The sequence below is a fragment of the Wyeomyia smithii genome, chromosome 2, assembly GCF_029784165.1.
Source record: "Wyeomyia smithii strain HCP4-BCI-WySm-NY-G18 chromosome 2, ASM2978416v1, whole genome shotgun sequence".
NCBI lineage: Eukaryota > Metazoa > Arthropoda > Insecta > Diptera > Culicidae > Wyeomyia > Wyeomyia smithii.
Genome location: NC_073695.1, coordinates 272,069,975 through 272,096,896, shown reverse-complemented (window position 1 = coordinate 272,096,896; position 26,922 = coordinate 272,069,975). Strand labels below are relative to the sequence as shown.

General features: G+C 38.6%; 1 protein-coding gene across 2 annotated transcripts in view; it reads left to right on the top strand.

The window, feature by feature from the left end:
• Nucleotides 1–26,922, top strand: part of LOC129723294 (ecdysone receptor) — a 436,732-nt gene that overhangs the window by 315,423 nt on the left and 94,387 nt on the right. The window contains exon 2 of one of the 2 annotated variants that reach the window (XM_055677427.1): nucleotides 1,838–2,758. The exons of the other annotated variant lie outside the window; for it this stretch is intronic. Within the exon in view, the coding sequence (XP_055533402.1) occupies nucleotides 2,284–2,758 (475 nt within the window). The 5' untranslated portion in view covers nucleotides 1,838–2,283. The remainder of the gene's footprint in view (nucleotides 1–1,837; nucleotides 2,759–26,922) is intronic. 2 annotated transcript variants of the gene reach the window in all.

The window sequence follows — 26,922 nt, the reverse complement described above, 5'->3', positions numbered from 1 at the left end:
TTAATCTGCCATTTAGGCACCAAGTTTCAATCTGATAGAACAATGTGACCGAGCATTGTCGTGCAGAAGAATTTTTTAAACGCGTGTTCTCTTATGCAGTGCCCGTTCTCATTATCAGGACCAAACTGATGTATTCAAGAAGCAAAACTATCGTTCTCGACTTCGTTTAAAATTACGTTTAAAAATCTGTCCACGTGGAATGTGGATGGCCCCTTATTCATACAATATTAATTTGATTTTATTCTGTCTAATCAAGCCTGTTTAAGAGAGACTTACGCTAGTTTTATTTTTCACAAAATTTTGACAAATTTTACGTAAGGAAAATCAATTAATTATGGCGAATTAGTAAATAAGTAACTCATCACAAAACATCCCCCCCATTATGAAAAAATGACGAGTTTGATCTGGAAATTTGCTCCAATTCAATTCCCAAAAAATTTTAAGAAACTCACTGTGTAGAAACATTTTGTCTTGGAAAATCCACGTGAAAACGCCTGAAACGTCTTTTGTGTATGAATATTCCATCAGAGATCAGAGAATGAATAGAGTACCTAAAAATATCCAAATAGCATTCACATGCCAATTTTACTACAATTTATCTTGCATCTATTTACTACAACATTTTGTAGGTCAACAATAGTTGACCTCACAGTTATCAGGCAAAAATTCATCGTGATCAGTGTTGATCAGTGACGTTTTTAAGCAGCTTGATGATTTCTTTTTCTGATAATTGATGATGATGATCTTTAGTTAGACGAAGATCAACGTCTAACATCGTATGATTCTAATCTCAAATTCAACCTTGTAAACAGCCAAAGGTGAGAACGGAGCGTGTATCTTTCCTGAATATTCCGCTTGGGAGCGCTGCCTACAATCACACTGTCTGTGATGCTTCTCCCGGTGCGTGTCGCCACTAATCGGAAGCACTCTGCGCGCTTATCAGTGGTCACATTACAATACACACCAAGCCTGGAGTAGCAGTCTGCGGTGACCTACTTTTGGGTACGTGATGATAAAAGAAACAAAACACATTGCGCTATCGTTATCTGCTGCACTCTGTAAGTAGCAGTAGTAACGGGGGAGAAAAAAAAACCTCCGGGATACTAGTTGTGCTAAAATGCGCGTTGCACGTTTTAAGGAATCCAGAATGCTCGAATCGGTCTTTGTTCTTCGGTTAGGTTAGGTGATCAAAACAGAATGAGAAACTATGGTAAAAACCACATACGCACACACAACATTATCAACCGGTTAAATCGTTCAGCCGCCGAAGAACCTGCTTCGGTCACTACAGCAGCAGGGGAAAATCAATGTTTGAAACTTATAATCAGTGGCGACGTTCCTGTTTGTGGCGGTTTTTTTTATTAAGCAAAGCGCTCGATGAACTTCAAATTTTAATTTTAGATGTCCATCGTGTGAGCGCGGGTTTTCTGTGTGTGTTCGATCTCCTATCTGAACGTTCATCCTAATTTATGGCAGGTTGTTGGCTCCGCAAAAAAAACTTTATATTTTTTTAAATTCTCCGAAACTCGATTTCGACTCCGATTAGCGTCGTTTTAAATTCACTGATTATCGAATCCTTTCGCTCGCTGTGCAAATAATAAAAAAAGCAAAACCTTTTTTTTTTCTTGGTTCTTGTTTTGCTGATTTATAAACTTGATTATTTATGGGGTTCAGCGTGGCAGAGAAGAAATCTTGAAATATTTTGGAATTTGGCCATAATTCGTCGTCACGTTCATCCACGCAGCCAGAACCTGCCCAGCAGGAACTATCAGGTTAGTAACCATTTCAGCTATCACTTCAATACTAACCATATGTTATCCTTAACGTTTCACTACAGCTCGGCCTGCCTGGTTTAGCCGGTATGCGTGCGCCCCAACCGGTCAGGATTTGGGACGCCATCAGAATGCAAATTTTTTCGGAGAAGGGTCACTGCACGATCATCGGCCGCAATCATAATGGGTTCTACCACTGCAGGCATAAGTGACTTGTGAACCTGCGGAAAGGGACGGGAGTATTTGTTATTCGATTTACTAGCTCAGGAGGATACTTTATTGGGGTACAGTGATTACAGCCCCTGTGAACCCGAACGGAGTGTGTTAAACAGTTGTTGCTTGTTTCTGTTGCTTGGTTGGTTGATTCTAGAGAGAAGCCTTTAATTAGAGTGAGAGTTGGATACCGGAAGAAAGTTAGTGTTATTTGAGCTTTATACTGTTGACCGAGTGTAAGAAAGGCACGAAGACTACGTGCGTAGATAGAATTTCCCCTTTAAAGGCAGTCGCGAAAATGATGAAAAGAAGATGGTCCAACAACGGCGGTTTCACGTCGTTGCGGATGCTGGACGAGAGCAGTTCCGAGGTGACGTCCTCTTCGGCAGCCCTGGTGATGTCCCCCGGCATGACCATGTCACCGACGTCACTCGGGTCGCCTGAATACAACGAGCTGGAGTTGTGGGGTGCGTACGAGGAGAACGCCTACAACGGCCACTCGGTGCTATCGAACGGGAACAACAACGTCGGTGGGTGCGGGGCGGCCGGTAATCTGCTGATGAACGGAATCGTCGGGAATAACAATCTGAACGGGATGATGAATATGGCCGGCCAGGCGGCCGCCGTCCAAGCGGCTAACGGGAACCAGATCCAGCACATCGTCGGTAATCTGATCAACGGGATGACGCAGAACCAGACGCTGATACCGCCGCTGCCGTCGATCATACAGATGAACACGCCCCGCAGCGAGTCGGTTAACTCGATTTCGTCAGGTGAGTTGAGTTTGTTACAAAATTATCTAAACGGTAATAGTTCAGAGAGGAGCATACATTTGTCATATTTAGATGACAGTAGATATTATTTTTATTAAAGTTTCAATCAAAGTTAAACATTGGGGTGAAATTATATTGATTGAACCTCTCTGAGTTTTCACTTAGCCGAAGAGAAGGAGCTTAAATATACTTTGTTGAATTCCATGTTGCAAAACTACATTGATGGTCCTACAAACGGACCGAAACGTCGGTGATGAGCGAAAAACAATCAACGCATATCCATAGACTGAAATATTTAGATTTTATTAGACTGAAATAAAAAATTCAAAAATTTGGAAACTTAAATTCAATCTATCTACTAAGAACCTATCTCAGACAGATTGATTTTCTATAATGCATATATGAGTTTCAGGAATCTTGAGCTCAATAAACCAAAAAATTGATTTAGACAAAAGTTATTTTCACTTCATTTTAACCTAATAAAGAATGAATCTCCATGGACAGTTTATCTGACACATCATTTATTTTGGTTTCCCACATTTCCGGACTCGTTTCCGGTATGTTTTCCTGCTACATGCAGAAATTATGCCTCTAGCTTCTAATAGTTGAAGTATTCACGCCATAAAACATTTAACATGTCACCATTCTTTGTGCGATCACTTTTGTTTTAGCTTAGTGGTTCACAGATAGATAGTCTGACAGTGTAAATCGAATCTAGCTGTTTTTTTTGCCCTCGGTTTCTGTGGTATTTTCATGCTACTAATTGCCAATTGATGCGACTGTCGACTGACAAACGGGTGGATTGGTTTTCTTATTCGCTCAATCTTGAATAAAATGGTTTTGCGAAAAAAAAATAGAGATGGTAACTAATATTTCGTCAAGGAAGCATCGATGCTTATTTCAATAAAATATTTTTATTGTTTGCTGACTTTTTTATACCCCGTCTTGTTTACGGGCAGCCACTCGTTTGCTGACACTGCAACATATCGCTTAGCAAAAGAATTCCACTTCGAAATCGAACAAAAATACCCGATCAAAGTTTAATAACAGCCACCTCGGTTGTTATTAGTGCGGCCAAACAAGGCAGTCGCGGTTTGTTTTTTCGTACCTTTCTGTTCGTGACCCAGTAAAAAGTCGCCAGTAATGCATATTACACACTTGTCGATGATGAAAGACGTACCTCCTCCCCACTTTGTCTCTCCCGCACTCTGTTTTTTAAATACACAATCATACTCACACAGAAGGCAGAAAATACACTCATTAGCGCAAAAAGCTAACATGACACGAGAAAGGTGCTTTATCATCATCTGTCACCTTGGGAAAAAGTACGGGGCCATACATCGAGCACCGAAAGTATCATCTCTTTCTTTCAGTCTTTCCCACCCGAAGAGAACACCCGGCTGAGGGTTCGCCATTTTTATTGCAAGGTAAACAAAAAACCCTTTTTTTCGACAAGCTGAAAAATCTCCATCGTGCGAAACAAAGCTCGACTCGATTCGGGCAAACGATTTGTGGTGTGCAGTCTCGAATCGGACGGGTGAGAAACCCCCCCCCCCCCCCCCTATGAAACTGTGTCAATGGTGACTGATGACGCCGAACAACGCCGTTTCCCGTGGTCCCGCGACAGGTCTTTGTTTCCTTCGTGTGATGTGCCAAATGACGTCGTGAGTCGCGGCCGCATTGCGCGGTTCATTTGCTAGCAGAGACGAATGAGGCGGCAGGGTAAGCAAGCAGCCCCAGCATGCGGCTAGACACGATTGAACTTTCACTATTAGAGTCGGATGTAAACTGTGCCGCGACGACGCGAAACGGGTTTCGAGAAAGCAATTCACCGTCAGATGGCAAACCAGGTACACACGGTTTGACTCACGTTTTCCTTTGTTGGCGGCAGTCTAGTCCTCGTCACCCACAAATGGCTGAAGTCGCGTCCATTGTTTCCTAGGTGCGTGGTGTGACGCGAGACGGTAGCGGCAACAGTAAACGGAGGCGGTCTATTGCAAAATTGCAATAAAATGATGATGAGTGACGTGAAATCTACCGCGCCGAGCAGCAGCGGCGTCGTCGTCGTCGGTGCGATATCTTCCAAGGACGCCCGATTGGCGAAGGTTTACAGTCAGCGGGCCGGAATACTAATGTGGGTCGTCACCAGCGTCACCACCAACGACGGGGTGATAATAAACTTGACATGAAGGCTACCGCGCGAGTGTTGAGAAATATCGCAATGAATTGGGGTCTTTTAGTCAATTGTTTGATTTGTCGTTAAATTAGCTTTAGTTCTAGGACTACTGGTTTAGATAGTTGACAAGGAAATTTATTCAAAAAATTTCCAATCAAATATCGAATTTTTCGCTTCCATGGATTCCCAATTTCATCCGTCCGCACACGTCCGCATCAGTCGGCATCTGTCTGCAGTTGTCATTTCTAGTCATTACAACAAGATCATCAAAAAAACCGCATGCTCCCTCAATATGCGTGATATTACGTTCTGTTCCTCTATCTCTTCGCGTGCTGCCAACCCCGCCTCCGGTCCACCGGTATGACGTAACATACCTCTCGCGGCTCACAAGGCAGTCGTGTTGACCTAATTTCCTACCGGCAAACGATAGTCCCAAAAATACACTCACCGTGGTGCTTCACCCTAGAGCATGTTTCCTCTTTCTCGTTCTCTCCTTCGCTTGCTCTTTTTTTTTCTTTCTTGGTGACGAATGAAACGGTGGTCGCCTAGCACAAAAGCACACCTCGAGGCGCGTGGAGTTCGTCAGAAGTTATCAGCGTGAGTATTTCTTGTTAGTTGAGATGAAGTTCGGAATTATTTATAGCGCGAAGGTAGACTGTTGTTGGTAAAGAGTTCGTAACGATTTAAAACGATCGTCAGTATTGTGTGTATTTAAAACACAATACTCATAATATTAGAGATATGAAATGTAAACTTATTTTCGAATCCGTGAAAGCGCAGAGTTCAAACTTTATAATCGTTACAATCGAAACATCAAGCAAATCATGAAATTGATGGATTAAAGATGGAAGAAAACGTATTTTTTAAAGTCTATGCTTAAAATATTGTTAACCGAGTATTCAAAAACTAAGTAGAAAATAGAATAAAGAGAGCTTCGTAGCCGCAAGGTTACAGAGTCCGCTTTGATAAGCGAGTGGTCGTGGGTTTGCATCTGGTTTGGTGGCCATTTGGTTGTCAAAGGACTTTAACATGGGTTCATTCTCAGGCTCTCTACTACATACCCTTCCTTCAAGCTGAATTCTATAGTACCCTTGCTGAATTTCATCCTAACAAAAATAGTCCCTCTTATAATAGAGGTTTCGATAAGACTCCTTCCTCCTGACAAAAATATAAGTCCTACTTATAATAAACCTGACCAGAGGTGAAGCATTGAGTGTCTCTTCAGGGAATTGTGATTATGACGCGGTGTTGGTAGGAGGAACGAGGTTCGATAAGACTCCTTTTCTTGACAAAACAAGTTCTTCTTATAATAAAACTGATTTCAGAAATATTTACCCTCTACAGGGAATTTCAATTGGTGATATTGGCACGAGGAACGAGGTTTCGGTAAGACTCCTTCCTCTTGACATAATAAGTCCCTCTTAGAACTAATCTGGCCAGAGTGAACGTTAGGTGTAGTCTCAGTTCAGGGAATTGTAATTTGGCGATATTGGTAGGATAGAAAAGAGGCTCGGTATAGTAGAGAAGTAAGCTTGAAATGAAAGGGTAAACTCTCACACATAAGCACGGATATAAACAAAAAAGCGTATCATTCACTTCAATAGTGATACTGCCAATAATATGAAGTGCGGAGTACAGAAAACACCTGGGCAATATCACAATAGATCAAAATGTCTCTGGTCGCAGTGATGAGTCCACACAGAGGAAAAAAAAGGGGGGCAAAGGGGGCAAATGCCCCGGGCCTCCCGATTGAAGGAGCCCCCCTAGTCCTGAGGCGACCTGTTTTTTGCTCGTCACCTTGCAAAACGTTACCTCTAAATGTTTTAAGAAAAGAGGGTCTCACAGCTCACGCTCAAGAGATCCTACCGTTTGATTTTATTATGAATTCCTCAAGAAATTTTACATAAGATATCAAATTTTTACGAAGGATTTTTTTATATAACTATCATGCGTTTCTATTGAAAAAAAAAAAAAACAAAAGGGAAACCCAGTATCATGATTCAAACCGTTTTTTGTCATTTTAGAAAAGATACAAGACCCGGGAGATCCTACGGTTTGATATTATTGCAATGCAGTTTTCCCAGTGGAGACGCAGGGTGGTTATAATGGACATAAAGGATTTAAAAAATCCTATCTGCGAAATAACAATATATACCTCCGTGATAATATGATATTTGATGTAAAATTTTCTGAGGAGTCCAAAAAAAAATTCAAACAACAGTGTTTTCTGGGTCTCAAATCATTCAAACCAACAAAACTTTTTGTTTCAGAATTTTTGCGCGATTATTGTTATTTAATGTACAGTTAGCTATTATCTTCTTCAAAGACTAATAAATTTCCTTTCAATTTGGCCCAATTTACAATAATTAGACCTTTCAAGGAAAAATTTAGAACTGTACCTTGAGTAACAATTATGTGAAAATTAAGAGAAAAATCGTTTTTCGTCTTTTTATAGGATTTGAATTCCTACCGTTTAATTTTTTTTAATTCCTCAGGAAATTTTACGTACAATTTTTAATTTTCACGGAAGTATATTTTTCTATTTTGGAAACACATTTTTCCATTTTTTTATGTTCACCACGCGTCTCCATAAAAAAAAACTTATCGCAATACAGTATCGTGATACAAACCGTATTTTGCTGTTTTGGAGAGATTGATACAAACCTATCGTTTGATATTTTTTTGAATTCCTCAGAAAGTTTTACATAATATATCAATTTTTTACGGAGCTATATATATATATTTGTATTCTCGAGACAGAATCAATTTTAATCTTTAATATGGTTTCAATCCTTGCAATCCAGTATCATGATTGCCATTTTGGAAGGTTCAAAACCCAGAAAACTCGATCGTGTGATATTTTTGCATTACAGTAACTTTTTTCAATGGAGACGCTTGGTGTTTATGGTGGACAGTAAAGATTAAAGAAAGTCTATCTCCAGAATAAAAAATATACCTACGTGGAAAATTAATATTTCATGTTAAATTTGCTGTGGAATCTAAAACAATATCAAACAATAGAGTCTTCTGGGTCTCAAATCCTCCAAAACGGTGAAAAACTGTTTGTATCGCAATTTTTGCACAATTTTATTATTCAAAGTACAGTTATGTATTTTTTCTTGAAAAACTCCATTTTTACCTTCAATTTGATTCAAAAAGATTCAAAATTGGTTAAAAGGCTCAATTAAAAATTATAAGATCATTCAAGGAAAAATTTTAAACTATATTTGAGGTTACAGTGGAAAATTAGGATACAAATCGTTTTTTTTTTTTGTCATTTTGGAGGGCCCAGGAGACTATCGTTTAATTTCTCTTAAGTTCCTCAGGAAATTTTTCATAAAACATTAAATTTTCACGAAGGTAGATTTTTCTGTTTTGAAGATAGAATTTTTTGAATCGTTTATGTTCACCATAACCACCATGCGTCCCCATTGGAAAAAGCTACTGCAATACAGTGTCATGATACAGACCATATTTTGTAGGAGACCCTATCGTTTGATATTTTTGCATTGCAGTAACCTTTTCAATGGAGACGCATAGTGGTTATGGTGGATATTAAAGATTGAAAAAAATCTACCCTCAAAATAAAAAAAATATACCTATAATAAATATAATAAATATACCTGGGAAATCTAAAAAAAAATATCGAACAATAGGGTCTCCTTGGTCTCAAACCCTCCAAAACGGTAAAGAACATGTTTACTGTTAATTCCAGTACATATTTTTTCTTGAGAGACCCATTAATTACCTCCAATTTAATATTATAAGATTCAAAATCGGTCTCAAAAGTTATAAATATTTGAAAATTTTAAATTTTGAAAAGTTTAAATTTTTGGGTAACCCTATGACAGAAAGTGTCACCCTAAGGGCCAAACAAAAACAAATACGAATACGAATCTAATTTTTTGCGAAAAAAAAAACAACTATAGCGATTTTGGGTATGATCGGAGAAAAAATTCGGATAGGTCTTTTTCGCTTGGTTTTGCTGCATAAAATTTTTTCTGTGTCTACAAGACTTTCGTTTAGGCATAATCACGTAGAGGAGGAAAGGCAGAACCACACATGCACAGTGGTCCAATAAGGCAAAATGTGGAACTCAATTCTTCTTCATTCTAGCTTAATAAAGTCTTCGGAACAATTGTTTGTATGAATGACCCGCATAAAGTATGAAAAGATTACTTTACTAAAAATAAAAAAAATAACTTTTTTGTGTTAAGAGATAGAAGAATAGTTTATTCAGAAAAGTTGTAGAAGATTAAAGAATATGTAACTTTATTGAACAATTAAAAACCCTATCTTATCTCGGTACAAAGTTATAAAGTATGTAACATGAAACTTACTTAAAAGTTAGTTTTTTGTACTTAACTTTTGTAAGTTGCATTTTACACGAGAGTATTGTTTAGAGGAATTGTTAGGGCACACAAAACACACATTTTTGTCAAAGGTCATATATCCAGGACTTTTCCTTATAAAGTTATATCATATTCTAGCTTATTTTTTCGATAACTTCAAGAACGTATAGGTCAAAAAGGGGCAAGTGGAATCATGATGTCAATACTTTTCCTTGAAGTTAAGCTGAAGTACTATTAACTCCTTAAGGTTCCATTTGTTCCAATCCACTCATGTTAAAGTACGGCGAGCATATGGTACAGTAGGTTTTCATATATCAAAAATACTTACTTTTTTGTGTTAAGAGATAGAGGAATGGTTTATTTGGCAAAGCTTTAGAACGTGCAAAAATATGAAACTTTGTTGAACAAACAAAATTCCTATCTTCATTGGGTACAGAGTTACAGTGTATTTTCTATAAATGTTACTTAAAAGTTAGTTTTTTTAAACTTAACTTTTGTTAGTTACATTTTACAAGAGAACGTTGTTCTAAAGAAGCATTTGGGCATACAAAACACACGTTTTCGTTGAAGGCCACACATCTCCAGGACTTTTGAGTTATCTTCACTAGACACGAGTAGATGAGTTGTTGGTTTGCAAGAGGCCGCCGTTCACGATGCCGGGTCGGCGACCGACTCGAACGCTGTGCGTTTCGTGTCTTATCAAACGAGCGATATGTTGTATTTGAGGTATTTGAGTAAATTCTATCTCCGTTAGCGTTAGCGTTAGGGTTAAGGATAAAGGAACCATAATAAATAAATATAGGAAGGTAGGCGGCTTTTTAGGCGGTTTTTTGACTGATTTCGGAATTCCTACATGTCTTTCACCGATTTCCGAATTTAAGCGATTTTTGTCCGCAGAAAGATCGGTTTCCATGCGGTATATTTCTAATGGTTTGTTGTTTCAAATCTTATTTTATTTAAATTATTCTCAGTTTCAAATTCTAATTCCTGCATGAGGTTTCTAATTTCCGAATGCTTACTGAATCAATTGAACCTTTTTTTTTCATCTTGATTTAGTAGTAGTAATACCAAAACCGATTTTCATGTCATGTTCTCTACGTAGATTTCGGAATTCATGTGGATTTCGGAATTTGGGTTATTTTCCTGCTTATACTTTCTTGAAATATGATTTTTAAAGCAACAGCACCGCCCTCATGGTACAACCAAACACTTTTGTTTCGATAGAAATTTTGTTACTTGATATTTTTAGATTAATGTTTACTGTTTTTCGACTCGAGAAAAATGCAGTTTCCCACCCACTCAAGCGAACTAACAGCTACTGTTTTGTTTTTTATCTCAGTACAAATCGATCTTCTTTCCTGATAAAGTGCTCCAATTTCAGAGGACATAGACAAACATTCTTACATTGCTGTCAACAGACCACTCCACCACAAAATATGCCTCTAACCTAAGACGACCACCAATCAATTTACCAAGGGAGAGGGAGTCGATTATGACGTAACACAGGAAGGAACGTGCTTGCTCATCGGATCGCAAGATGAAGTGGAAAACTTTGTCTCTTTTCTTTTCTTCATCCCACGCACTCGGGCTGACAACCACCTCAGGGTTGGTACCCTTGTTGTCATTGTATGCGGCGGACTGCCCCAAATAATGTCAGTTTTTCTACGGTTAATATAAAAATGGGTGTTGCAATGCTTCGCCTTGCCAACGAAACAACAATTTCATGTCCAACTGATCTTTGAACCTGCTTGGTCAGTGGTCCGCCCCCTGGCCTGTTGCGACTCACTGACCACTGACTGGTTGAACGGCAGACTGCCAAAAATCTAGATGCAGATGCTGGTGGAGGGTAAATAACATTTGTCAGAGTTAACCATTAATCATCGCGGTGCTGTGCGAATTTTTTTTCCTAGTTGTGGTTAATGTTTGTGTCAATCCTGGGTGGCGAGCACGGCTGAGTTTTTTTTTCTGTTTTTGCGTGGATTAGAATTGATATGCAAAATTGATCTTAAATTTAAGAACTAGGCTTTTATGATCAAAACGTTTAACCGCTACCCTTATGATGGAAGATAAATTGTAGTGTGAAAATTTTCGACTTTAATTATGGCTGCCCACTCGACTATCCGCATTCGGGGCGTACTCTCCGGTGTACATTTTCCCGCTAGTGTGTGCTCTCGTTTCTGCCTTTTTGTTGTTATTATTATTCTAGAAGCGCCTCCCTGCCAAAGTCCACTGCATGTGTTGTGTGTACCGAGATGAGGATGAGCGAACCAGCGAAGAAGCAACGACGGGATGCGGATGTCAGTGTTTCTCCTAACGGTTTCGGTCTGTGTTCACTGCCCTAGTCACACTTGACTCGATAGACTCACCCGCGTTACTGCCAACTGCCGGAGAGAGCGAGACAGAAACTCTGTAGCGTGTGAGACCGGCACGCACAACTTCAAACATTTCAGTCAGTCTGTCAAGACACATGTCAAATGTTTACATTTTCTTCCACTTTTTGTTCAGTTCAACTACCGTAAAGGGGCTGCATAGATGTATCCTCCCGCGCTCGTTTCCCAAGTGTCCTGCCCCTCTTTCCACCCGATGCGCTTCAGGCTGCGTTCGCAGCACGCCTTGATTTCCGTAGGACGCAAGGAGCACTTAGGAACAGGAGGACACAAATTGACGAACTACAAATCAACATTCTCCTCGTTCGGTTTCTCCTACTGTGAGTGAGTATGCGTGCGAGTTGTGTGCTGCTCTATTTGCGTTAATGTGATGGATTCCGTGCGGCTTAAGCTTCTTCTTTCTTCCGGAGATCTAAAGTAACGTCCGCAGGAGAGAAAAAAAAATACTCGTAAAACGGGGGCAAAACTAATGACTTTCCTGTGAATGCCTTGCCACCCCGTTGAGTTTCCACATGTTGATGTTACATACTGTTGATGATGATAGTAGCATTTTGTACACTAGGCATTTTCGGAAGCGTAATATCGAGAACACGCGTAACTGATTTGGCTTTCAGGATTGACGACTGGAAGTGATCTAGCAAAAAAAACGACCCCCGTGTACTGCTCTTGTTGCTAATGGTAAACCGGTTTTAGACCCACATCGACAGCACACAGCTACGTGAAAGTTGTCCTAGCAGAGCATGATGGTGACGTTAGAAATCGTGCGAATAGCTTAATTGCACTGGTTTACCGCGTCGATATATATACATGAAGGCTTCGGGGTATCGTTCTGCAATTCCGCCAACTGCCCTCGGGCCTTTTAAAGGCGGTGGTAGACCTTCAGCTTCTGACACACGCGGCGCAAGCCAGCGGTGATGGGTTACGAAAGAATGGTTGTCACTAAGGTTGACTGATTATTTTTGAACAAAAAAAACTATATCTCCTGGAAAATGTGTCATTTAGTAACCTGGGACAAATTTGCCTAGAACGGCAGTTAATGGACCCAACACGTTGAACACTTTTTCAAGATGTTTTCCCATCGAACGTATTTCCTGCTGTCCCATTTAAAAGGCAAAACCGATCCAAAAATATTCACTTCCAATGAAACCGGATTCGAACCACTTTTTCTCCGGTCCCTAACTTTTCCATCCCATTTGAGTTTGACTTTTCTTCTCCTCTTGTTTTATTTTTCTCTGTTCCTTTCTACGTTGTAAAAATACTCTATCTCACCAGCACCCTCGCAGTAACACATCGGAGTACCCGCATTGTACAACCCAACGTCAGCTGAGTGAACCCCCTAGTCTGTAGAAGTCTTTCTATCTGCAGCCGCAGCAACAGCAGCAGCCTGGCAATCATTTTCATATAGGAAAAGTAGGCCACACACCCGAAAGATCACCAAGAGTCACGCAGACAGACACACAGCCACCCGATTCACACAAGGTGAAATGCCATTAAGCAGTAGAAAGATCCAAACCGATCCGGAGTCGATCGCGCTGTGTCGATGCTACGCGCCGCGCCGCACAGCAACGCGCACGGTTACCATGCTTGCTGTACTAACTAGGCGAAAGAGAAAGAGAAATGCACGATTGCGCCATTAGATGACGTGAATCGCGTCATTGTCGTCTGCGCTGCTGCGGCGGACGCTCGGGCAGTAGTGCGACCAGTCGACGAAGCGACGGGGAAAGAAAAGAAAATCAAGTCAAGTTCGCCGGAGAAAGTGAAAAGAGAAGGCGAACACGAGAAAAGCATAAACGATGATGTTGATGATATTGATATTATTAGTGCTGCCACCGGTTTGAAGCCGCAAAATATGTCTAGTTGCTGGCAGGCGGCAGGTAGTGGCTGGGTGGGGGGAATCGATGGTGGTGATCAAAAACCGACAACGATCGAGAAATGAGGGCTTCAGGCGATGTCACTTTCATTTCGCGTATTTGCCATGCCGGTGACGTTGTTCGGAAGGCAGCGCAAGGGTGAAGTGGGATAGTGTTGAGGTTTGCTGCCTGCCGCCTGCTGGCTGGGGACCTAGCGGATATATTCTGTCCGGATTTTGCGGTGGCGTTGGCTCCCTTCAGGTTTACCCAATGCGGCAGAATGATAGGGATAAGCTATTAATCATAGCCTCTTTTGTGTATCTCATCTACTTTAGTGAACCGTTTTCAAACAGTTGGATGAAACCTGTTATCGATGCTGAAAGATGATATTTCAGTACAAGCTACTGGAACTGGTGTTACGCTTCTGTTAAATGAGCCATACTAAAAAAAACATTAGGAATTGGCATTGTTTTACAATGTTTTCGAATTCACAAGAATCCGCATTCCAGTCTCTGTACGTATTCATTTTTTCACAGAGAAAGGCATACCGTGCACGTTGAATACGATATTTTTTACTGAGTTATTGATTTGCTTAAACGTAGACAGATTTTTTATCATGTAGACGAAGGATGGTATTCATTTTGATTAGAAAGTTTTTGCGAACCTGAAACAGCAGCTAACCACCTGTAACGATGTTTTGATCTGTAAAAAGTAAATTATTTCAAAATTCAATACAAAACAAGAATCCTTTGGAACAAAACGTGTTTATTCTATCTTACTGATGTTTGAAAAATTGATAAAGTACACCCTGAAGAAATTGAGTAAGTTTGTGTTATATTATGTTTTAGTTCAATGATCATCATAATATTTTTATTGTTGTAACCGGAAACATTCGAATGATCTTGAAATCCATTTCTTTTAAGGGATATAGAATTTTTCATACTTAACTTTCGAACTAAGTCTCTGGTCGAAAAAAAATGGTATAGTCAACCTCCTTTTAGGCGGGTTTACTGAATCGGTTGTACCATACTGAGTCGGTTGATGTATAAGGTATACAGCGTCGACAAGTCAATTCCACTGATTCCTGGGATAAGTAAAAAAAATCTGGCAGTCATTACAAAAAATAATTTTCTCCGATACAATTCTTGAAATACGCCGGAATTTGAACCTTTCCGGAGGCAGAAAAAATAAAATTAAAAAAAAATAATCCATGGAAAATCTGGAAGATTGGACATCAAATCTGCATATCTGTGGATACATGTTCAAAAGTTTGGATAATCTAGATAAATCTGGATACCTTACAACACTTGTGCTATAGCTCTATAGTTGAGATGTCAGAACTATTTCGTGTAGATCTGTAAATTTTTCAAGTTAACTGATTCCTATGATTTTTTTTCTTTGTGGGTCAATTTGTGTAAGAAACACACAGATCCTAAAGCTCAAACTGAAAAAAAATTAAAGATTATAGCTTTTTAGCCATTCCTGTGAATTTTGGTGCTTTGTCCGCCATTACGGATTTTTCTTTCGCGTACCCTTTGAAGGCTTTCGAGTACCCCCAGGAGTACGCGTACCCCAGGCTGAGAATCACTGTTCTAGGGCAACTATTTTGAGCTCATATTTTTTTCTTTTGTCGACCAGCGTTATTTTATAATTTGTGTGTCGTTAGTTTTTAGCAGTCAGCTTGAATCAGGAAACAGTGGAATCGAAACGCGGAGGAATTCCATTTAAAATTAAATAAAAGCAACATGCACTGAAAAAATCTGTAGATTTCTGTAAATATTTTCAAACGTCCGAAGATTTTATCTAAGGATCCGTATATCCGTAGATCTACGAAGAAATCCGCAGAACTGACAAGCTTTTTTGTGAACAATTCTTAACGATTGTTGAATATGAAGCGCGTCTGATCTATTTTACTGAAGTCTGTGTTTGGAAAGTAGGGAAATCATAGAAGAGTTTTGTTGTCTTAACGCTGTAGTAAACTGAATATTTTTGCAGCTTTTTTTCTAATAACTGCATTAAAATTATACAAGGGGAAGGGATATTTTTCGTTAAGTTTTCTTTCGTTTTGAGATTTATTTTTGCTTTAAAATATGGACTATTTTTTGGTTTGAAGCAGCCTTTTCACCACTGGCCTCAAAACCAATGCACAGTGGTCCAATAAGACAAAAAGTGTAACTTAATTCCATAGCGCCTTCAACCTTCATCCTAGCTTAAAAGTGTCTTCTAAACAATTGTTTGTATGAATGACCCGCATAATCGCAAATAGTCAAAAAGTATGAAAAGCTTACTATACTAAAAATAAAAATATTAACTTTTTTGTGTTAAGAGATAGAAGAATAGTTTTGTTCAGCAAAGTTGTAGAAGATTCAAAAATATGAAACTTTGTTGAACAAATAAAAACCCCTTTCTTTTTTTGGTACAAAGCTATATAACATGGAACTTACTTAAAAGTTAGTTTTTTGTACTTAACTTTTGTTGGTTGCAGTTTAAACGAAAGTATTGTTGGAAGGAATTGTTAGGGCACACAAAACACACATTTTTGCCAAAGGTCATATATCTCCAGGACTTTTCCTTACAAAGTTATATCATATTTTAGCTTATTTTTTCGATAACTTCAAGAACGTATAGGTTCTAAAGGGGCAAGTAGAATCATGATGTCAATACTTTTTCTAGTAGTTAAGCTGAAGTACTATAAACTCCTTAAGGTTCCATTTGTCCCAATCCACCCATATTAGAGTACAGCGAGCATATGTTACAGTAGGTTTTCATATATCAAAAAAAAACTTACTTTTTTGTGTTAAGAGATAGAGGAATGGTTAATTTAACAAAGTTTCAGAACGTACAAAAATATGAATCTTTGCTGAATAAACAAAATTCCTATCTTCATTGGGTACAGAGTTACAGAGTATTTTCTGTATATGCTGAAATGTGCTATTACTTTGTAAGGAAAAGTCCTGGAGATGTGTGGTCTTCAACAAAAACCTGTGTTTTGTATTCCCAAATGCTTCTTTGGAACAACGTTTTCTTGTAAAATGTAACTAACAAAAGTTAAGTACAAAAAACTAACTTTGAAATAACTTTCATAGAATATACGCTGTAACTCTGTACCCAATGAAGATAGGAATTTTACTTGATCAGCAAAGTTTCATATTGCACGTTCTAAAACTTTGCCAAATAAACCATTCCTCTATCTCTTAACACAAAAAAGTAAGTATTTTTGATATATGAAACCTACTGTAACATATGCTCGCTGTATTCTAATATGGGTGGATTGGAACAAATGGAACCTTAAGGAGTTTATAGTACTTCAGCTTAACTTCAAGAAAAAGTATTGACATCATGATTCCACTTGCCCTTTTTATCCTATACGTCCTTGAAGTTATCGAAAAAATAAGCTAAAATATGATAAAACTTTGTAAGGAAAAGTCCTGGAGAAATATGACCTTTGGCAAAAATGTGTCTTTGTGTGCCCTAACGATTCCTCCCAACAATACTTCCGTGTAAAATGCAACCAACAAAAGTTAAGTACAAAAAACTAACTTCAAAGTAAGTTCCATGTTATATACTTTATAACTTTGTACCGAGATAAGATAGGGTTTTCATTTGTTCAACAAAGTTTCATATTTTTGAATTTTCTACAACTTTGCTGAATAAACTATTCTTCTATCTCTTAACACAAAAAAGCATTTTTATTTTTTTATTTTTAGTATAGTAAACTTTTCATACTTTTTGACAATTGGCGATTATGCAAGTCATTCATACAAACAATGGTTCCGAAAACACTTTTAAGCTAGATGAAAGTTAAAGGCGCTATGGAATTAAGTTCCACTTTTTGCCTTATTAGACCACTGTGCAATGGTTCTTATAAGATTATGTCTCGATGTCGCTTTCATTGCTTAGAAAAAACTAAGAACAATCGCCTCCGATTGGTAAAGAAACACTTCAATTCACATTAAATAATTTGGTCAAAAATGCAAGTTTTTCTTGAAACATAGAGCAAATTTAGTAAATCATTTCAGTAGAAGTTTATATGAGGTAGACGTAGAGGTAAATAGTTTATGATATGAAAATTTGGTGCTCAATCGCTGCTCTTGGGAAAACCTGCTTGTGATATATTTTATTGTTTTCTGAAGATATTCTGAAGATAAAAATGGAGGTCTGTCTGTCTGTCTGTCGTATCCATATAAACTTGGAAATCACTGAACCTGTTGGCGTGAAAGATTGCATGCAGGAGTTTTTGGAGCCAGGACAGGTTATTACCCCTCCCTCGTCTGGAAGAAAGGGCTCCCATACAAATGAAACACGATTTTTTGCAGAACTCGAAATCAAATCAAGCAAATAGTCTCAAATTTGGCTCTTGGAGGTTTTTGAGAGCAAGAAATATTTCTATGGTGGTGGTGGATATACACTGTCCCAAAAAAAAATCGATGTTGAAAAAGTCAAGGTGCTCAGCCCTAAATTGAAAGATAGTGTTATTTTTAGCATTTTTGTAGAACATTTCGACTTTCTAAAAAATCGTTTTCAGGTTGCCCAAACGTGATTTATGAAAAAAAATGACTTTTTCAAGCTACAAAAACACTCTTTTGCACTTTTTTCAAATATGTTCGATTCCTACTTTTTTCAATAAATTTTTTATTTTCGTGGGGTAGTTTTCGAAAACTTTGCATGGTTTGGTTCAGCATCGCATTGAATCATTTGACTCACAGAGCCCATTGAACATCTCAAAAAAGTGATTTTTTTCTCAATTTTAGATAAAACCTTTCAAAACACATATGAAAAAATTTTTTGAACAGGAACTGAAATTTTTACTACAAAGCGGGGTTCAAGACGAAAATTAACATGAAAAAAGATCCTTGATATCTTATCGGGGGGCTGAGATATTGGCGTTTTTACATGTAATGGAAAACTATGCATTTTGTCAAAAATGCCACTAAAGCTCAATATCTTCATTGCACAGTGTTTTATTTTGTCGTTTGTGCGTATAATTTTCTAAATAGTAATTCGGATGTTGATTGTAGCCATAAGGTATGTTCGAAGAAGTTTTAGGATATTCAAAAATGCATCTTTCAATGTAGGAAGATGGGTGATCAATCCACCAATGAGTGAGATAAAAAATTTACTTTTGAATCAGAATAAGATAGACGCAAGGTGTCTTCGACAAAGTTTCAGGTTATCTTAAAACAAGAAACTTTACTGAAGACATCATATTTCTATCTCTTACATATTACGTGCATCATTGAGCTTTCTATTAGAAGGCACTAAAAGTCACAATTTTCGTTTTAACATTTTCTCGCTAATTTTTCCGTATTTTTCAATCTTCCACTAAGTTATCAGTCATCCAAAAATACATTTTTTTTCTGAACATTAATATTTTTATCTCCCAAAATAAAACAGTTAATTAACATTTTTGTTAAAATGCGTAGTTTTCCATCACATATAAAAATGCCAATATCTCAGCCCCCCGATAAGATAACAAGTATCTTTATCATGTAAATTTTCGTCGTAAATCCCGTATTGCAAAGAAAGTTTCAGTTTTAGATCAAAAAATTTTTTATTTGTGTTTTAAGAGGTTTTATCGAAAAATTGATAGAAAAATTAATTTTTCTGTGATGTTTAATGGGCTCTGTGAGTCAAAAAACTGAATGCAATGCTTAACTGAACCATGCAAAATTTTCAAAAATAACCCTACAAAAATAAAAAATATATGAAAAAAATTAGGAATCGAACAGATTTGAAAAAAAAAATGCAAAGGAGTGGTAATTTAGCTTGAAAAAGTCATTTTTTCATAAATCACGTTTGGGCAACCTGAAAACATTTTTTTTAGAAAGTCGAAATGTTTTACAAAAATGCTATAAATAACATCATCTTTTAATTGAGGGCTGACCAACTTGACTTTTTCAACATCGATTTTATTTTGGGACACCCTAATATACACTCTTCCTCTCTCTGGAAAGGAGGGCTTCCATACGAATGAAACACAAATTTTTGCATAACTCGAGAACTTACCAAGCAAATGGAATCAAACTTGACATGTGGAGTTTTTTGGGGACAAGAAATGTTTTACGGTGGTTTGACACTCCTCCCTAATTTGTAAGCGGAGGGGTGCTATACACAGTTTTGCACAACTCGAAAACGAATCAAGCAAATAAAAATGGATTCCTAAGATTAGTTTTGCTATCCAGCTCTACAGAACAGTGATAATATTTTTTCTCATGTTATCATGATTTACATGCATAAATTTAAAACAAAATCGAAATAGGACATTTTTATGTAAGTTGAAAATGGCACTTAAAAATGTGCATATTTGTTCTGAATATTCAAATCAATTTCCTACAACTCGTTCATAGAATATGTTTTAGTGAAGATTAAAATTTTCACGACTTTTTTTTTAACTATATAAACGCCTTATTAAAAAATTACCCTTGACTAAAAATGGTGCAAATACTTGTAAGAGACATGTATTCTCTATTAGGAAGCAATTACTAGTTTCTTTTCTGCCAAAATGACTCAAGTTTTGTCATTTCCCTACTTCCCGAGGGACTGTGAACGACTTTTACAAGATTCGATAAAGTATCTACAGAAAAATTAAAATTAGAAAGGTTCTAAGAAACATGCATTAAAATTTTTGCTCTCAAATTATCACACAAGGTTCCTTGAAATTGAAAAAGTCTCAATTATCGTTTTACTTGGCAAAAGACAGCGCAAATTGCAGAAACAGTAAAAAACTATTATTTTTAACCGGGGAAGGTCGCAACAAGTGTCCACATTTTTACCACCCCGCCAGACCCATTTTGCTGAATCAAATGTAGAACTATCCGCTGCCAACTACTTGACAATTAACAGGCTAATTGTCAGTCCCCCATTTATCCTACTAGAATCTACCCATCAGGTACACTACAGTGTCTAAACAAATCCTCCCCAAAGTTGATGATCCATTAGCGTGTGCACATTCACACCACGGGAGGGTTCATTCAAAAGTGCCAAATTCCTTCGACCCGACAGCCGGCCAACCGCAGCCACCCAGTCTAGTAGCGGGTTAGCGAAAACTAACGAAAACAAATCGCGACTTTATCGCGTTTGCCTGCCTCTCGGTCTAAGTCGAACCTAATCTGGTGCAAGTTTATTGCCCCATACCGTCGTAGCTCCGGAGATCGCTTTGAACGTCGAGTTCAATGCTGTTGGACTTGTTGGACCAATACCAAAAACCGGACTCCGCTTGCTGCAGTGATCGTCGGTCACTTGGTGACAATGTCCTCCGTTGTCGGCTCCGAGTGCGATCGAAAATAGAAACCACTTAGGAAGGTTCGGCTGCGTTGTTGAGTCACAGCCAGCTCTTGTCACACAGGTAATGGTGCGCGATCAGTCAAAATGGTTTCTTTGCAGCGGGTCACCTGAGGAATGATCGGCGTAAGTTTGCGCACGATTATTATAGTAACGAATGCCAAAAGTAACGAATGCCACTATTCTCATCGGAAACAAGCGGAGTGGTTCAGAAGAGCAATAAATCATAGGTAGCAGAGGAAGGTCGTGCCAGTACAAGCTGATAGCGCGCTGCGCATTTTCTTAGCCGCTCTCTGAACACAGACAAACCATCGCGGGATTTTCGTCTACCGATTACATCGAAAAGAGGTCACTGTTTTGAGGCCATTCACATGCTGCCAATCTGCTGCTCGAGTGTGGATGTGTGCGTGTCAGTTTGGCGCTTGGATTGATAATCAAAAATAGCCGGCGCGAGAAATTAAACTTTTCAAGGACAGTCGAGACCAAAATATTGGGTCACCATTCAAGCGTGGATCATTGTTTCATTTCTCGCACAGTGGGTTCGATTTTCGATGCCGTTGTCGGTTGCTAGCAGGTCGAGATAAAGGTCAAGGCCAACTTGCGTCGACAAGAGCTGCGTCAAACGATGATCGCGTACGTAAACACACAAGTGTGACTGTACCCCAAGTTGCTGTCAACTGTTTTTTTCTCTATCTCTCTACTTGCTGCTTTCGTTTGACAGTGTAGTGTGCGGCATCAAGGCAAAATCGCAATCAAATTGGTGTGTTTTTATTTTCGTGGTGTTTGGGGAGATGTTTTATTTTTGGTGAGCGGGGTGTGCAACCGATCTAGCGAAACAAACAAACGGGGGTTGGCAGTAGCGATGGCCGGTTGTTTGTGATCTTAAAAAAGGCGTCGTTAGAGAAGATGACCGAAGTGGGTGGGCGGGTGTGTTTGTGGGCTATCAAGCGAAGGGTTTGATATTTTTCTGCTTGGTTTAGTGATGGATTGCATACTCTCGCTTTCTTTTGATAGTTTTCATTATCAACAAAGAGCTGTTAGCCACTGTAAATTCCATCCTCTGTGTCACATAATTGGACCTAGTTTTAAATCAACTTCAATCCTGCAAAACTGCATCCTCTAAGCCAAGACGGTAATCATTTAATCAAACAGAATCTCAAACTACCGTACGACAAATGTAGCTGCGTTATCGTACCTACCTCCAGCAGGGCGCATACATTGTAGCCGCAAACTGGAACCTCCAGCCCTTCCCTTCCCAAATCAGTCTATTCCTGCTATGGAACACGCTAATCAAATTGGGTCTCGTACGGCAAATATTTTGGCGCACCGACTTACTGACTGACTGCCTCGAAATTGAGGTCAGTCTGGATGTGTTGGCGGCTGCCGGCAGAGCGAGCGTCGAATTCTGTGCTAGTGATAACAAACCGAACCACTTTCTTTGTGTTGTCGGTACAGCCAGTGCCGAATAGGACCTTGGTCGTGAATCAGTTTTTATTCCAAACTCAATACACTGACTCGACTACAACCGCCCGTCGTCGTCGTCTTGGTTCACCGTCTCTCTCGAAGGACAGTGGAATAATACAAGGCAGCTGGATTCGGAAAGAATGGCAAACGCGCTTGCTCCTATTTCTTTGGTTGATAAGCGTGTACATAGCGGTAGTGCTATGTGCGAGTATTTTCAAGGTTCAGTTGACAAAAAATAAAACACATAAATGATAATTAACCCATATTTTTTTCGTCACCAGCTTAGTGTGTATGTGTGTGTTTGTGCCAAATGTTTGGAATTTACGTTGAGGTTTTCTCTCGCTCTCAAGGGTAAATTAATGCGGGTGTGGAATTTCGGCTATTTGTCACGTGTAATCTGACTTTGTGATCGTTAATCTGTATCAATACCATATACCAAGCGCCATGTGTACCTCAGATGGGAATGACCTCTGCGCAGCGAGGAGTGGGTTCAGTTATTTTTGAGTTGTATTAGAATTGATACGCTATGAAATGGTGTGAAATGGAATGATAACAACCCGCATTAGAAGAGTACGCCTATTCATGGAGTAATCCGTGTCATTGTCAGCGAAAGTTAAATATCAACGATGAAGATTGGTTACAGTTCGAACCCATGACTGGTTGATTGTGAGGTTGGCGTACTGACATTCACGCTGTAGGGTCAGAGTTTCGTGTTCATCAATCATCTTCTTATTGAGCAACCGCAATCGCGCTACTGCTGCCACTGTTTACACTAACACGGGCACTGGTAGTAGGGATTAGGGTTCCGCTGCTAATCAGATGATCTAATTACGCGATTAAACAAGCACATGACAACGCCTGTCCGGGCATCGGGAGGCCTTTCTTGGATGTCCTCTGCTTGCTTACTGAATGACGCACAGTGGTCGGAAAGAACTGAAATCAGGGCGAAATTAATAACTACTTAGGGTTGCCTCCTAGATGAACGATGTCTTCTCGAATATTGATCCTGAAACTATTGGCCAACTTTTGATAATGGCTGGGTAGTTCAAAATTTCACCGCTAGGGCGGTGCTGTCGCTAATTTCTCAAGGAAGCAAAAAAGAAGGATAATGTCTAAAGAAAGTTTGTAGAGAATAGTATTTTGAAAAACTCCTCCTTGGATATGAAATTAGTACATGATTTATTTTTTGAGTAATTTAGCAATTAATCTTAAAAAAAAACATGATTTACGGCTACCTATAGCATGTCGAAGAAGAAAACCGCGAAAAATCTCGAATTTTACGAGCCAGATTTATCAAAAAAAGCTTTGGTATGCGTAACGGCTTTTAATGTGTAGGTAGTTTAAGTTTTAATTTTATGAGTGGCGCCCCAAGCTAACTTTGCTTGCTAAAAAATGGCTGCTTGCGCGTCGCACGGTCGTTTTTGTTTTTGATATTGTGAACGTTTCGGCGAAAATTGCCCAGAAAACTTTGTTGTTCCTGTCTCTATGAACACGAGGGAACATTTTAGATTTTGAATGTGCGCGGGTAAAGGCGGGGATACCATTTAAAAGTCTACATAAAGTTGGAGTGACAAGTATTTTATTATACTTATTTTGTGGAGAGATTATTTCCATGAAACAACTATAAAAAGGATATCTGAAGTTGTTAGAATACTAGAGTAAGGCCATATAATCATTTCGACACTACTGTAACATTAATTACTACTTCTGCATTCTGTAATTAATCACCTGGGTAAGAAGGAAATGAAATGGTTTTGAGCTGATTGTTTTTTCATCTTGAGTTGTGCACATCATGAAGTGCACAGTTCATGACTAAAATTGTATCCTCTCAATACGTAATAAAATGTTGGTGCCTTGGTCACTCGGAGATGACAAATACAACAGTTGACTACATACAACTCTGAGAATAGAGTGATGCGCGTTGCTCCGTTGTAATTCTCTCTTCGTACGTGGCGCATCGTAGGAAAAAAACGATAGCAACAAGCAAAAGAATAATTGAGAGTCCCATAAATGTTGGTTGGATTGCATCTCGCATCGCAGTGACGCAGCAGCGATGATGCGGTGCGGTGATGATGGGAGAGAGAGTAAGTAGTTCGGAAGGTATTTTTTTCAGCAGGTTTTCTATAGCAGCCAAGCAGATACCAAAATGTGCTATGTTTGTTACCGAGAAATCATACGTTTGTTGTATTGCGTTGCGATTTCGTCAATAACATTACTCACTAGTTTTTGTTATGATTAGTGAGTGGAATATTTTCCTCATACTAATTTGGGTAGTAACGTTATGGAAGAGTGAGAGGGGATGGAGTTTTGAAAATCTTTGAATAATGTTTGACTTGCTTTTGAACTGGTTTTGGATGCATTATTGCAGATTTTGATACTGCATTTTCACGTTTCAGTGCTGCGATTTTCAGGTTTTAGTGCTGTATGCCAATTGTGTTGAACCGAATATATTTGTACAGAAGTACAGAAATAACACCGAGAGGTAAAATAAGGCTTCTTTAGCAAAATCTTTAGCAAAAATTTGTAGAGGTTTGTAGAATTATCATTCTTATTAAACATATGCTGGCAACGACATTTTTATTATCACTGGACTTGTTTATTCATACTAAATTCAACAAGGAACTTGGAATATAAGCATAACAACTCAGATCTTTTTTTCCCTTCCTTTTCAATTTTCTATATTTCTGAGTACAAATGACATAAAGTATTTACAGATCAAATTTGTAACGGCTAATTTAACAAACATATTTACCCTAGTAAAAATGTTATGCAACTTAAATCCAAACAAAATATGGCAAGTGTTTTTTACGTCTAATGCCTGCTTAATACCTGATAAAATCTGCAATATTTTGCAAATCATTAAAAGTTTTTCTATCTTTCACAACAGTTCGAAAAACATAGAGGAGAAACAATTGGTATGATAAAAAGCTCATCGAAGCTTTTTTCCTGATTGGTCTGATTTCAATTAGTCGAATGTTCGCGGAATACCAGTTCAAGAAACACTAGTTAGGGCCAACAATAGTGGTCTTAAAAGGCTTCGCGCTCATTCCACAGCCTTCCGACCGAAAAGCATTGCCACAACGATTTTAAGGTTAGTTTCAGAGCTATATGCTCTGTACTGAAAACAGTTACAGTTTGAACCTTTGTTTTTATTTTTTTTTTTGGAAATATTCGAACTGTTATTAAAATTTGTATACACTTGTAACAGTAAGGAAAAAATTCTTAATACATATTTAGAAGAAATTTGTTTTGTAAGTTCTCCGTACGTCACAATTGAATCAGTTGTAACACACCCTGTTGACACAGTGCGGTTCGATGCTTCGATTTTGGTTACATATTTATTTGCTTTCATTGACCACAGGGGGTTTGCTTCTGAAAAGTTGGTTGGGTTTGTAACGACAGTTGTTGTTTGGCCATAATGGGTCAAGTCGGAGAAACATGCTGTTAATGATAAATCAAACGGGCCCGTAACATCAAAATTGCACAAGAGCTTGAAAACTCCGAAATTCAAAGAGTAGTAAATCTAGAATTTGTTTATATTGAAATGTTGATCTGACTTAACACCAACTAATTATATGTAAGGAATTACCCATCGTGAAAAAGTTGAAGAGGTTGTTTATTAGACACGACCGCAGAGTTAACCTAGAATACGACAGCCTGTCTTAAGTCAATGTATTTCTTGCAATAGGTTTGGGAATACACTCAATGGGGTTAATCAATTTAATGGTCTCTCTGTTCCAGATGACGTTTATCTTTACAGACGGCACCGGTAACGACAAAGAACAACAGCAGAAGCTATGTGCAGCTAAGCAGTTTCACTTGACGCCATATCCAAAACAAGAATAAAATTGTATTGTTTTGTGGCTGTCTTTTGTATCAAGTTACACTGAGAAAGCTTAATTTAGGCAGTGGCTACGATGAGGGCCAATAGTGCATTCCCAAATAAATGTTAAAATACACTCAGTAAACTTTGAGGCTTAGCTGAAGTCAAAAGAGGTTAATAATGTTTGTCAATGCCATTTATTGACAACTGAATATTGTTTTTTGACATGGCAAATTTTTGATTTAGTTCTGAATGATTTACTGTGTAAAATCAACATGAGATGATTTATTTGAAACTATATATGATAATTTTTATCGCTATACTGCTAGTCACTCACGCTATATAGCTAGCCACGCACGCTGTAGATATGCACATACGCTATATAGCTAGCCACGCACGCTATAAACATGCACAGACACGCTATAGACAAGCACAGAAACTATATAACCATGCACACGCAAGCCACGCACGCTATAGACATGCACGCGCTGTATAGCTAGCCACGCACGCTAGCGTCACACGCTATAAAAATTCACACACGTTATATATGTGCACACACCCTATATATATACACCCTGGAAGATGGTGGCTTCTCAAACCACCTGGCGGTGCGAGTCTCATTTAATTTCTGGCTGTATTCACCCCACGATATCTGAATTGAACTACCACTGGTGGGGTCCAACTCAGATCAAAAGGGAGCCGAACTGAAAAAGTTAGGTTCTGCAGCTAACCACTACCGCCGCCGCTGTTGCCCGCTGCTGCTCCACGTCGCCTTTGCCCACTGCCATCGCTGCTACTGTCCGCCGCTGCTGCCTGCTGCTAGTAAACTGA